Source organism: Macaca mulatta, chromosome 10, assembly GCF_049350105.2.
Source record: "Macaca mulatta isolate MMU2019108-1 chromosome 10, T2T-MMU8v2.0, whole genome shotgun sequence".
In the NCBI taxonomy this organism is placed as follows: domain Eukaryota; kingdom Metazoa; phylum Chordata; class Mammalia; order Primates; family Cercopithecidae; genus Macaca; species Macaca mulatta.
Genome location: NC_133415.1, coordinates 67641290 through 67654852, shown reverse-complemented (window position 1 = coordinate 67654852; position 13563 = coordinate 67641290). Strand labels below are relative to the sequence as shown.

General features: G+C 41.2%; 1 protein-coding gene across 25 annotated transcripts in view; it reads right to left on the bottom strand.

Annotated features, from left to right (window-relative positions):
- The window catches only part of KIF16B (kinesin family member 16B), a 314850-nt gene that overhangs the window by 90286 nt on the left and 211001 nt on the right, over nucleotides 1-13563 (bottom strand). For 13 of the 25 annotated variants that reach the window (XM_077951161.1, XM_077951163.1, XM_077951165.1 and 10 more), the window contains 4 exons: nucleotides 12749-12901; nucleotides 10143-10239; nucleotides 9063-9113; nucleotides 5424-7744 (listed from right to left, as the gene is read on the bottom strand). In XM_077951161.1, the coding sequence (XP_077807287.1) occupies nucleotides 5627-7744; nucleotides 9063-9113; nucleotides 10143-10239; nucleotides 12749-12901 (2419 nt within the window). In that variant the 3' untranslated portion in view covers nucleotides 5424-5626. Of the gene's footprint in view, nucleotides 1-5423; nucleotides 7745-9062; nucleotides 9114-10142; nucleotides 10240-12748; nucleotides 12902-13563 lie in introns of those variants that run through there. The other 12 variants (XM_077951170.1, XM_077951172.1, XM_077951175.1 and 9 more) reach the window with 1 other exon arrangement.

Genomic DNA, 13563 nt, shown 5'->3' with positions numbered 1-13563 from the left:
TCCATCCCTGTGAAGGACGGGACTTAACGACAGCCTGGTGTGGAGAAACAGTGCTAACATTATCTCATTTCTAAAGTGAGTTTGGAAGACTCACATCAGCAAACAAATACAAGTTTTGATATATATATCTATCCTGAGGGATAAGTTACCCAGAAGATGGCAAACTGTTGGATACTGGTACTTGTAGAATACCTTAAGTTTAGTGGCCTTTGGGTAAATCTAAAAGGTTTAGTTGACATTTCCAATCCATGATTCTCACCAGAATCAATTAGTTCTTCTACAAAGATCTGAGCTGACCAAAATTGTTTCAAGGTTTGGAAATACTGAATATCGGATTAATGTTTCAACCTGAAACTATTAAAAGTGTCACTATTTTTCTCTAGATCACCAGATTATATTAAGTGGTCATCATCTTTGAACAATGTATCAATTAATGGCTGATTTTAAAAAGATTAAATGTGGGGTCTATTATACCTGGCTGATAATGTAGCAACAACTGCTAAGTGGCTCTCACTATTAAGCATGAATACAGACAGGTTAGGACCCTCAAGGAAAAGCGGATATTCTCCCTTCTATTATAACGGTACAGTGTCATTGATTAATCATGAAAAGTACCACTGATGTTCACTCACTGATTTTTTGCTGAGCCCTGGCTTTGGTTCAAACCATGCTGAATGCGAGGCCCAGGAGAAAATAAAAGGCAGGAATGCACTTCCAGTCAAGTAAACATACAAACTTACGTGCACCATATTCACACTATGACTGTGTCTAAGCTTTCTTTTACAGAGCTGAAAACACAGAGTGCAAAGAGGAGAAATAAGATCCATACAAGGAAATAAAAGGAATTGCAAAGAAACTTGTAAGGCAATCCTTGAAAACAACAACTCATATAGACAGAAATAACTGTTAATGTCTAGAATTCCAAGAAAATAAATTTACAAGTCAGTTAAGAATCAACTTAGCAATACTTGGAAATACATATTTCAGCATAGTCATTCCTATAAAAAAATCTATAAAAAATTTTACCAATGTCAGGAATAACAGTGACTATGAAATAGTTTTGGCACTGTGGACAAATATATATATTCTAGAGTAGAAAAGTCTGGATTTAAGTCCCAATTCTCAACCTAGTAATCCTTTTTGAGTCTAAATTTCCAAATCTGAAATGGAGTTCAATGTGAATTCCTGCATTCTAGTAGAATCACCGTAAGTATCAAAAGGAACAAAATATGAACAAGAAGTCCTATACATTGTAAACCACAATATAAACAGTGACTGGGATTGCTGTCATCCCTATAACCCACTGCACCTTCAGCAACAAAAGATTTTAACCAGATATTAAAAGACAGGAGGAGTGACTTATAATAGAATCTCTTTCATTCTCATCAACTAGTTTATTCAATTCCATTCCTCATAAAGAAGGCATACCACAACAGTGCATCCTTAACCAGAGATTTGATGGTGATGGTTTGAAAAATGTATTGTGTAAGAAACAGTGGAGAGACGGAAGGGTGTTGGAGGTAAAGGAGAAAAATCAGAGGAGGCAGACATACGAGAAATGTCTTCTCTGAAGGGTTGTGTATAATGCAGATTGCAAAATACATTTGTTTTATTCTGCAACAGAGGGTGCCATGGATGAACAGACTCTGCAGACTATGCAGATGGAGATCACAATAAGGGAGATTATGGAAAGAATGGTGTAACAGTAAGAGCAGTTCCCAATGAATAAACTGCTTCAGAGGTAGAAAGCAATCAGCTCATCCACGGAGGTACTCAAATTGAATAGGTAACTTAAAAGGTCCTAGGGCACACTCTTCCCAGTACCTGAATGTTTCCATTAGGGAGAAGTCCTACAAGTCTCATCCGAGTCTTATCTTTTAATAGAGCTTTGGGAACCTTGACATAATACATCCATGGAAAATTAATTGCCGGTCCCAGTTCTTCTCTCCCTGTAGTAGCCGTACATATCCAGAGTCTTACCATGGCCTCTTGATGGATGGAGGCTTCCTTGCCCCTTGATTTGGGGCTTGGTCATGTGACTTGTGTTGGCCAGTTAGATGTTAGCAGACACAGGCAAAGGCTTGCAGGACTGCCCTTCTGTGTTTCTGTCATCACCACGATGGCTACTGCCCCTTCTGAAGAGATCCCAAAATGACATGTGCGGAGCAGACCAACCCTGGCTGAGCAACAGATGACCTGCAGCCTACAGCACAGCCACTCCAATCTACTTGCAAAGCAGCAGAATAAAATAAAAACATTTTTAATGTGCCACTGAAATTTGGGGGGGGGGTTGTTTGTTATTTGGCAATCGCAGACTGATATAACATCTGTCACAGGAGATATTCTAAGGAATGAGGCAGAGTTGTCTAAGCTACATACTGGAAATTGTGTAACTAAATTAACAAAATGACCTCATTAGAAACTGGTCTATCCAATAAGCTGGGTTGATCATCAAAGAAGCATTAATAAAAGTGGCTCTAATCTATTTATCATACAAAGCTTTAAATCATCTGGGAAAGAGAATGTAAGCAAAAATTACTGTAATTACTACTGCTGGAAGGCTTAAGTACTCTCTTCCAAAGGGATGCAAGCACATTTTTAAAGTAATGAGAACAGGGAGACACACTGTTTTGAAATGTTTTTCAACAAAGACTAAATAAATTCATCCTGCCAACCACAAGTCTGTAAAACAGGCAGCTGTGCGCAAAATGGATTTTAATCAAATTCAGATGAAATCACTATTTCAAAAGTATTCAAAGAGTTATTGTCTAGAATGTATTAAGAAGTCCCACAATATAAATGTTTATGCCTATACTGTAACAATGCAGAATGCCACATAACTAAGAATGCATGCGTCTATTTTTTTCTGATTCAGAAACTCATGACAGCCGAGATGTCGTTACAGTAGGCTGAATACTCTGACTCTCATAGTTGCTCCACTCTAGGGGTGCCGTGGGCTTAGACAAACTCCTGAAGAAATGAGCAGAGGGAGCTGCTAGGATTGAAGCCGCAGCAGAGGGAGCCGCTAGGATTGAAGCCACAGTGGATAATGGCAACAACAATACTCCACTGGCTTTCACAGGCATCACGACCCCCTTAATACTTATTTCACAGACAGTAAATCAAACTCTCACACCCAGGAACTATATCTTATCTCAAGGTACAAAGTATGCTTAGGTGAGAGAAGTGACACGCGGAATCTGAATGCTGCAAGCTGCTTCTATTATGTGGTGCAATCTGAACATGATCCTCACTGTGGCCTTCTTCGATCATAAAGCAGACTGCAGAAGTTATAATGAGTGATACGATTTTTATACAATGCTCATATCTGCTGCATGTTCCATCTCTGAGAAATCCTAAAGACCATGATTTACAACATGGTGGAATTACGCTTCTGTGCCTGTGCGAATAAGCACATCTGTCTAATAGTTAATACTCTTTGTTAAAATTATGTACTGTTTATTCATCACTCCCTTCTTCCTGACCATGGCATCCCTCTGCTGGCATCTTAAAGTCTATTCCCTCAGCCCTTCATAATCATTAATTGTTTTTCTTTGTTAACTTGCACAAGACTACTGCAGTATAACTCTGTTTTTCTTATCAAGAAAATACGAGAAAATACTGGGTGGAACAACTTAAGAAGAAAAAAGGAATGCAAAATATATTAGTTTTAAAAAGTAAAAAAAAAATAAATTAGGAGAAATATTATTGCTAAGATATTAGAAAACAACCATGGTACGTTTTAGGAGTGTTTGTTCATAATGGAAGATGACCTACCAACTAAGATAATGACAAATTAGTGACTAATTTTAATGATGTCCTCATCAACGAGTTAAAAGCCTTTAGGTATAAGGTAAAACAGTATTTATGTATGGGGGTAGAGGGTGCTTTGGAAGTGACAAAAACATGCTCAACCTAAAAACATGAGAATCCAATTGCCTTAAAAAACCAAATGCCTCCACTGGTCAGAAGCAGACATGGCTGCAGCCACCGGTCTGCAGATCGTAACACATTCTTCAATTCCCTGTCTTTTCCTGTTGGTGTCTGCAACACTAGGTAGAGGAAAATATGTGGGAATGTAGACCCAGTGTAGGTAGCTTGTCAATTCCTCCGACAGGGGAAAGAGGGAAGACGAGCACTTCCTGGCCAAAAGAAGATAGTAAGTTTCTGCGTGTGTTAAGCTTTGACACCATTTCTGTCATTGATTAGGAACAGAAATGAAGAAGGCACTACAACATTTATGTTGCACTTATCCAGAGATTTGACCAGAATAGAAAATGCCCCTTCCATGCCAGCAGAATCACTGACTCACTCAGCTGCGTCCAACATCCACTGAGAGCTACCGTGGGCTAAAGATGGTTCGGCTGAGAGTGGATGGAGAGTGGGCGGAGCAAGACAGAAGCAAAGGCAGAAGCACATCTCCTTCCTTCTGAGAACTCTGGATTTAGGAGAACACACACCTGAGAGGGGAGAACAGTGGCAGAGCAACTAGGGTCAGATGAAATTAAAAACAAATACAAAACGTGTAACCTGATAGGATTTTTGGACAGAGGGGGACTGAAAGGGTTGATCAGAGGAGCTAGAGACCCTGAAGAGCACAGTTTGAAGCCTCTCACCTAGGAGGAGGCAGCTGACTACTGGGTGGACCTTCATGGAGAGAGAAGCCCCACCCTGGGCAGATGCAGCAGGGAACTTGTCTGAGAAGGGAGGCCACCGAACTGACCAGCTGGGGCCAGGGCCAGCAGGAGACCTCGATCAAAGGTTGTAAGTGGTGGCTGGGTGAGATGCCAGAGGCAGGTGCCTCTAAGGGGACTATATATTTGACAAGACAGCAGAAAGAAGCCACGAGAACAAAGTGAGACTCTGAGATAAAGAGACTTACAGGACAGAGAGACAAAAGTTCTGAGAAAGAACTGGAATATGGTGGTGGTGGGGGATATGGGTTAGGTGGAATAGTCGTAGGCACACCAACAAGTGAGGAGCTGAAATAGCAAGGGTTAGAAGGGAATCATCAAGAAGTATGAAAGGAGGAAGGTAAAGGCAATTAACTGAGGAAGAAGACACTGCAGGGCATGCATCACTGTCTCGATTCCGCATATCATGGTGATGGGAGGACACTTCAAATCCCTGGGTCCTCATAGGAAGCTTGACGCATCACTAATGTTTTCTGCTACATAACTATCCTAATCACAGCTGAAACCAAGGATGTCAATGAAGGTCACTGCCAGACTGGACACTTTTTCAGGCAGCACAAATTAGCCTGCTGGAATCCAGCAGGCACAGACAGATTCCAAGCCACCCCACTATAAATCGACATGAAGCCAAACAATCAGAAATGCTTTAATCACCTCACAAATAACGAGGCAGGCACAAATTTATAAGCCTGAGTTTCGAGAAAATGAAGCAAGGTGGTCATAAAGATATTTTATCAGGGCTCTGCTATTAGCTGTTTTTATTTTATTGTAGATATTTAAAATATTTACATTTTCAATTTCAGAGGTCTGCATCTTTCCAGTTCCAATTCAATTAGCTACACAGAGATATTCATGTTGCCTTGACTGTTTTCACAATGCTTATTTTATTATGATCTCAAAAAACATGTAGTGCATCTTTAAAAGTCTCCACCTTAGAGTCTTGTCAAATGTGAGATTAGCCAAAGAGCCTCATCTTGAGAATTGAAAGTAAGTTTCCAGACCTCATGTGTGACATTCTGACTGCCTTGAAGATACAATGGGGTGGTGAACAACTGGACATCTGAGGATTCCTGAAGGTGCTCAGGTGGACTATTTCTGGAACCCACTGAAGGTTTGAGTTTCGGTAAGAAGACTAGTTCTACTGTTGACACATTTTTCTTTTCTGGAACAACAGCACACCTGAATTCACTTAAAGCATGGCATTTGATCACATCAAATTGTGCACCTGGAGGAGGTATGTTTTGAGATCGAGTGCGTGGATAAAAAACACAGTCTTCCTTCACCAGTGCAATGTGGGTGTTCAGAAGGACTAGCGACCGGCACTGGTCACGGCCAGAGTCACCCACGACTTTCACTGTTGTATAGAGCAGTAACTGAACTTCTGCCAGGGAAGGGACATTGCCTTCCATATTTCCATGAAGAAAGTAAATCATGTCAACCAAGGTAGTCTGGAATTTGGATGACACCTGAACTCCATTTGGCAAAACTAAATCAGGGATTTCCGCTTTCCAATCAAGAGAAAGCTGAACCAGATCTTGCTGGAGCAAGGGATGATTAGCGCAGGCAGCGGCATCAGGCTCCGGCATCAGGACACACAGGAGGTCACGACACAGCTGTTGAGACAGGTATTTGTTGTAACTGAACACAGTGAGCAGAAGACCCTCTGCAGAGCTCAGGAATCGAATACTCTGTCCACCAAAGCCAATCTGAATCTCCTGTAGACCTGAGAGAGGTAGAGCATGAAAAATGCTCATTGAGCCAAGGAGACTATCTGACAGGACCAAAGCACATAAAGTTGACTGAAGCAGGAGCAAACACGCTGGTTGAGGGTCAGGTGCCGTGCAGTTAGCAACAGCAAGCCAGTAAATGCCTTTGACTTCGTTCATGTTGCCCAAAGGTTCTGGTAGAGAACAAGTCACACGCCTAAGAAGGTCTTTCAAAGGCCACTCTTGAAGTTTCAGCATTTGGTCCGGGAATTGCACAAGGCTCTGCTTAAATGCAGAGCTCTTTCTGGCATCTTCATATTCCAGGTGAAAAACAGAGCTTGGCGAGGAACCCGGTAAACCTGCAGCTGCAAAGGCAGACGCCAGGTAAGGCGCCGCACCCTCTGCTGGCCTCAGGCTCTCTGCAGCTTCGCTCTTGCTGCTGCCAAACCCAGCTTCCGGAGAATGAGATTCTGTTGACTGCATGTCAATCTTCAAAGGCATGTGTGGGGCTAAGTGCTTCAGAAATGGCAGGCTTCTGACGAATGTTGTTACCTGGGAGGGGAGCCCCCTTGGGGCACACAGACTCCCCACGAGCCTGGCTTGGCTGATCGCTTTTGTGCCAGCCTGAAGCAGGTGACTGCTGGTATCTTTATAAAGGTCTGAGAACTTGTGGTAAAAATATCCCAGTCCGTTGTTTCCTTCTGTTCTGATCAGTGACTCTGATGAGCTCATTTTTTTAGCATCCAACTCTTCCTCACCTTGCTGCTCACTATAAAACTCAGAGGCCAGTACACTCTGCAGGGCACTGCAGGATGCTCTCTCCTCATGGGAAATGCCTTCAGACAGAACCAAGCGGAGCACCTTGCCTTGCCTGGCCTGCTTGCCTCCACTATTTATAGACAATTCTTGGGATGTGTGTTGCAGCAAAGTCCAACTGGACTTGACTCTCAAACTGTGTTCATCTTTATGAGTCATCAGCTCACTGAAATTTTCTGACTTACTCTGAAAATCTTCTGCATCATCGGTGTTACTTTCATTAAGAAAAGAGATTTTAGGTAGATTAAAACATTTTGGTTCAAAATGGCCAGCAGGCTCGGGATGACAATATTTGTTTTCACTGTCCTGGAATACCTCAGGTACTGAGGACTGATCCCTTTGCTGGTGAGTTCTCTCTTGTGATGCCGAGGAAGTTATTTTAGGGCCTGAGATGCTCCACAGCATGGGATGATCCCAGGGGTCGTTCTGATCCACCTCCCTCCTCTCCTCTCTAATGAGGCTGGAAGTCTCAGTGGCATCTCTGGGCAGAAGTGGGTCAAGATACCATGCTGGGCAAAACTGCCTTTTCTGTTCAAGGTGTCAAAAAAAGTTGAAAATGGGGATGTGGTATCTCTTTCTGTGATTCTTTTGCACATGATGATTCTTGTCATTGGTTTCATTGGGTAGATTAATTCAGAGGTTAAATAAAAAGCCTAAGCCATTCGTATTGATACATGATTAAAGAATTGATTATCTGATTCATCCATAGAACATCAATTTTCCATATTATATATATTATAAATCACTGAGAATTTTAATAGAAATACATTGTATGGGATTGATCCACAGTACCCACTTCTTGATCTAATATTTCGTTTTCCCTACAATAAATTCCAAGCCCTCTGATTCAATGTTTAGAAGGTCAAATTTAGTTATGAAAATAAGTCCATGATCATATGTCCAAAACGCAATAAAGGCAAACTTAATGAAAATCAGATAGCAAGGCCAAAAGAAATGCCCAAGTGTTCTAGCCCAGGTTACATTTCTCTCTCCTTTTGGTTTGTTTCATGGGAATCAAATGTTTCCATGAACATTAACGGGAATTACCATTACTGTTATCTACAAGTCATCACCACGGAAGGACTACTGTGCACCCGCTATGTGCAAGCTACTGGGGACACAAAGAAATGAAAGCCAGTGGCTTGCTCTGTAGAGGAGGGAGATGGGTATCCAGGGGAAGTTCACATCATTACTGGATGACTGGCAGGAGGGCGTGGCTGCGGCCAAAGTCAGCTCAGCCTCTGTGAATATCCACCTCTTGCTGTCTGTTCAGTAATGTATGAACACTATCTGGAAAATTTCCATCACCTACTATTTTTTGGGGGTTGATTTTTTAAAATTTACAAATATATGGGAGGGACATGCCTCTTAGTGGAGGAAAATACCAGTGAAATCTTACAAATTGCATGCCCAAATAAACCTTGGTTTGACAATCCACCAGAGAAACAAGTTAATCAATCAAGAGTGTTTCCTTTGTACTACTGCCAACTCACAGTCTATAAAATGGACAGGAGGAGTACGGAGTTTCATTTCCAAACCCCATATCTGATTCTGATTATATAATTCTGCCTTTTAAATGCAGACCAAGGGAAAACATACTGTCACAAATGAAAAACTGGGCAAAGCTCCACCACAGCTACATGCCATTCAAATAAAGTCAAAGCAGTTTCAATCTGCAGGATTCCGTTTAATTTTAAGTCCGTATAATAGCTTGCCTTCCCTATTAGCCATTAATCTCGCTGGGACCTCAAAATTCTAATTATGCAACTAAACATTAAGAAAATGTAATCACATAAGCATGCCATAATTTAAGGCGACCCTATCAATCTGAAAAATCATTACCTACCTCATATTTTAGTTTACGTTGAATGGTGCCATTGTGAAGTTTCTCATTATCCTGAAAAGAAAATAAAAAGCCCTCTATATTAAATTATAGCAAGTTTATGGGGCGGGGGACTGATTCGATTACAAGTATTTATGGGAATGGAAATCTAAATAAACATACTTGTCATTCAACAATGACAACCCTTCTAAATAATTTATATCCCCAAGATAAACACGACTCTATTGATCCATCTGCCATCAGAGAACTGAACTATTACTCCTAATCCTAAAATTCTAAGAATAGTATTAAAAACAAGATTTCCTTAGGGCATTTCTTAATTTGCAGGATAGAAATGCACGGTCTTTATTTCAATATAGACTTGTCACAAATATGTATCTTCTAAAAGTCAAAATTCTATTTATATTTTGGATAATTAGTAAATTAAATAAATATGGAATTTGGAAGTATTTTGGAAGAAAACAGAAGAATGTTGCATGTAGAATTAAAAGTATTTTAGACTTTATAATCGCTTAAAAGTTGTCACAGAATTATAAAACTATAAAATAAAGTTACTTTTGAATTAATACTATTTATAAACTGTTACATTCTGCCCAAGTAATATTTAATACTTTTTCTAGAACATTCCACATCTGAATTTTCTCACTGGAAAACAAAAGAACCCACCACCACTACCCCCAAAAACTTATCTTCAAGGTCATCTTGAAAGATTAATGGGCTGAGTGCGGTGGCTCATGCCTCTAATCCCAGCACTTTGGGAAGCCGAGGCGGGCGGATCACTTGAGGTCAGGAGTTTGAGACCAGCCTGGCCAACATGGTGGTAGAAACCCTGTCTACTAAAAATACAAAAATTAGCCAGGTGTGGTGGCGGGCGCCTATAGTCCCAGCTACTCGGAAGGCTGAGGCATGCGAGTCGTTTGAACTGGGAGGTGGAGGTTGCAGTGAGCCAAGATGGTGCCATTGCACTCCAGCCTGCTTGACAGAGCAAGACTCAGTCTCAAAAAAAAAAAAAAGAAAAGAAAAAAGGAAAAAAGAAAGATGAATGAATGTGTTACTTCGTGTTATTTGGCTCCTTCAGCTTACCTTCATCATGTCTGCAGATGTACTGCAGCCTTCACTAATCACACGATGCAAATCCTGAAGGCGTCTTTGGACTTCTTCTTCAATGTAAGCATTGATCCTGAAACACAATGGAGATGGAGTAGAACTGACACTTCTAACCGCACAGGACATTCTGAGATCCTTTATTTACTATGCCCTTCACGACAGGGAGCAATCTCATTCTAAATGCCAAGCCTAACAACAACTTGAGAACTTCAACATTTTTACTTTTTTTAAGAAATCTGGTGCTACGTGTTCACCATCTGGCTTTTGCCCAAATGAGGCAGAACTGAACAAGTAATAGACTATTGGGAATGGAAAGGAGACTAAGTGATCCTATCCAAGTCCTTAGTGGAATGCTTGCTGTAGGATGGGAGAAATCAGTCACTGGCTTCAGAAGGCTCTGCGGTCTCTGATCTGACACCAAGACAGAACATTTTATTCACAGAGCCTTGGGTTCCTCATACAGAAAAGGATAATACAGATGATAGTTATTTCTCACATCTCAAGGTCATGTATGAGAATTACCAAAAAAGAAAAAAAAATAAGCAAGAGATGGACATACTCTCTACGAATCTTCCTCATTCAGATTGAACAACGTCTTGCATACTTGTATTCCCAGTCTGTCTTGTCTCTCTAAATGGGTTCTCTGTGCCTAGCCAGCAAGACCACATCTTAAAGGTCTCTGCCTTCCAAAATGCCTAGGACAGGGCCAGGATAGAGATGAGGCCAAACACCGCTGACTTTTGAAGCAGTGTCAACTTATTATCTGATATCTCATAAAATGTAGGTGAAGTTGTATGAAGTAAAACTATCAGCCCTGACCACCTCAGTGGATTTTGGTCTAATCTCTGGTCGTTCCACCTCACTGTTTTTAGGTCATTCCACCTGGAGGAACCAGAGACACTAGAGAAGTTTATCTTCATCGAAAATCTTTCTAGTGGCAGAGAGTGCCCAAATGGAAGTCATTCTGTTCTAGACTCCCCTCCTCCAATTCTACAGGTACTGATTAGATGGATTATTACTATTTTTGAGATGGAGTCTCACTCTTGTCTCCCAGCCTGGAGGGTTGTGGTGTGATCTCCACTCACTGCAACCTCCGCCTCCCGGGTTCAAGTGAGTCTCCTGCCTTAGCCTCCCAGGTAGCTGGGGTTACAGGTACCCGCCACCACACCTGGCTAATTTTTGTATTTTTAGTGGAGACAGGGTTTCACTATGTTGGTCAGGCTGGTTTCAAGCTCATGACCTCAGGTGATCTGTCCAGTTCGGCCTCCCAAAGTGCTGGGATTATAGGTGTGAGCCACCACACCCAGCCGGATGGATTATTTTAAATTAAATGGTTTCCATGTTTATATGTTAGCACATTCACTAAATAAATAAGTAAATCTGCATAAACACACGCATAATCCTGTAATCATTTCTATACTACAGAGCAAAGAGAAAAGATTTTCTAAAATGCTAGGCAAAGAGATTAAAATTTTAGGTAAAAGAGCCCAAATAAAGCGCAATGTTTATCTTTCAATATTGAAAACAAAATTGTGTGCCACTGAAAATTGTGTGCTACTGAACATGAGTGAAGGCCATTTACAACTTATCACCCCTGATACTCACTTAAATTTGAAACTAGCCCTGTGGGATATGAGGCTCATGCCATTCTGAGTACATTTTGATATCCAAATATATATCTCCTAACATCTAGGGTTCAAGACTGCCCAATTTCAAATGTTTCCATGTTTAAATGGAGTGAAGAATAATAATCATTGTTTTCTGATAGGCAAAGAATAATTAAGCTGATTTTTCTAAGGGCTCTAAGCCACAGAGCAACACACAAGGCCACCTAAGCTGAAAATCACTTAACTAAAGTAACATTAGATATAGATATATTATACTCACAATCATTCTGAATATACTAGTTTTTATAACAAACTTCATCTATTAGTAATCCATGACATATAAATTAACTGTCAACACAAGGTCCTCCTCCTTGGTATAGTTAAGTTAATTCTAGGTCTTTGTTTTTGTCAACCTGGCCTTGTCTCACTTTGTGCTGGATGAGCTGGTTCCCCTGCAACTTTTCATTCCATCCTCTCATTCAAACCACACTTGACCCTTGAACAACACAGGTTTGAACAGCACAGGTCCACTGATATGTGAATTTTTTCCAATAAATACAGCTGGACCTCCCTATTAGTGGTTTCATATCCACAACTGTACACAGATTGAACATGTAAGGAGGGCAACTTTTTCTAACTGCAGGCTCCAGACGGCTAACAGGGGGACTTCAGAATGTGTGGATTTTGTATCAAAGAGGCGTCCTGAAACCAATCCTATGCAGATATCAAGGGACAACTGTACCTGCAACAAGATGGATCTGGCTAGCCAGGTCTCAAGTCCTTGACTTTCTCGAAACCACCCTTTACCCTACCACTGGCAGGCCAATGGCAGATGAAGGCAGAGCACATCTCAAGCACATGTACTACCTGTTGCCCTTAATACAGCCCTCCAGATACAAAGTAGTTCAATAGAGAAACAATGAATCCTTGAGTCACATCAAATGAGAAGCCTGGAATCACTTTCATGTCCAGTACCTGGCATCCATGAGGGGAACCAGGTGTGATTTTTCAGCACTGACTGGCAAGCTGGAAGAAGCCACCTTCCCTTCCGGGGTCCCATGATGACTTTTTTGAACACCATCGGCCTCATAAATCTTCTGCTTCAGCTGCTGGATTTCATATTCTAACCTACACAGATAGGAGCCACATAATTCATTCATTAATAGTATTTCCTGATCATCCTTACTGTGTGAGACATTGTTTTAGACAACATGGGGGATCAAGATCTGTCCTCTGTGTACAAAGAACTTTACCTTCTAGTAGAAAAGGTGCCACATACCCATAAGACAAGACATAAAGTGCCAATGGGCCACAAGAAGGGTTCAGGACGAGCACTGGAGGCATCCAGAAGGTAGAGTAAATTTGACCATCAAGAGCAAAGATCTCTCCACTGTGCTCCAAACAAGTCCTAGAGGTAGGTGTGTAGGATTCTGAGGCCTGTAACTCCTGCTTCAACAAGAGTTGGTTGTGGACTACATATCAGGGTTCTGGTAAATACTTACGTTTGACGAAAAAGATCTATATTTTAAAGAGTTTTAAAAACCACAAATCTAGGAGAAAGTTCAGTCAAGGCAGTTCTAAGTTGAGTCTCCAGAGGCCAGTGGGAATGGAGGCATTTGGAGATGATGGCAGAAGATTATCTAAGTGCAGAAAGCAATATGAGCAATGGGGCAGGCCATGAAAACCAGGCATCCACTTTGCGCGGAGGCAGAGGGCGTGGGAAGGGGAAGCAGAAAAGACAGGCCTAGGAAAGTAGGTTGAGTTCCATGAGAAACTAAAATAAACCATAA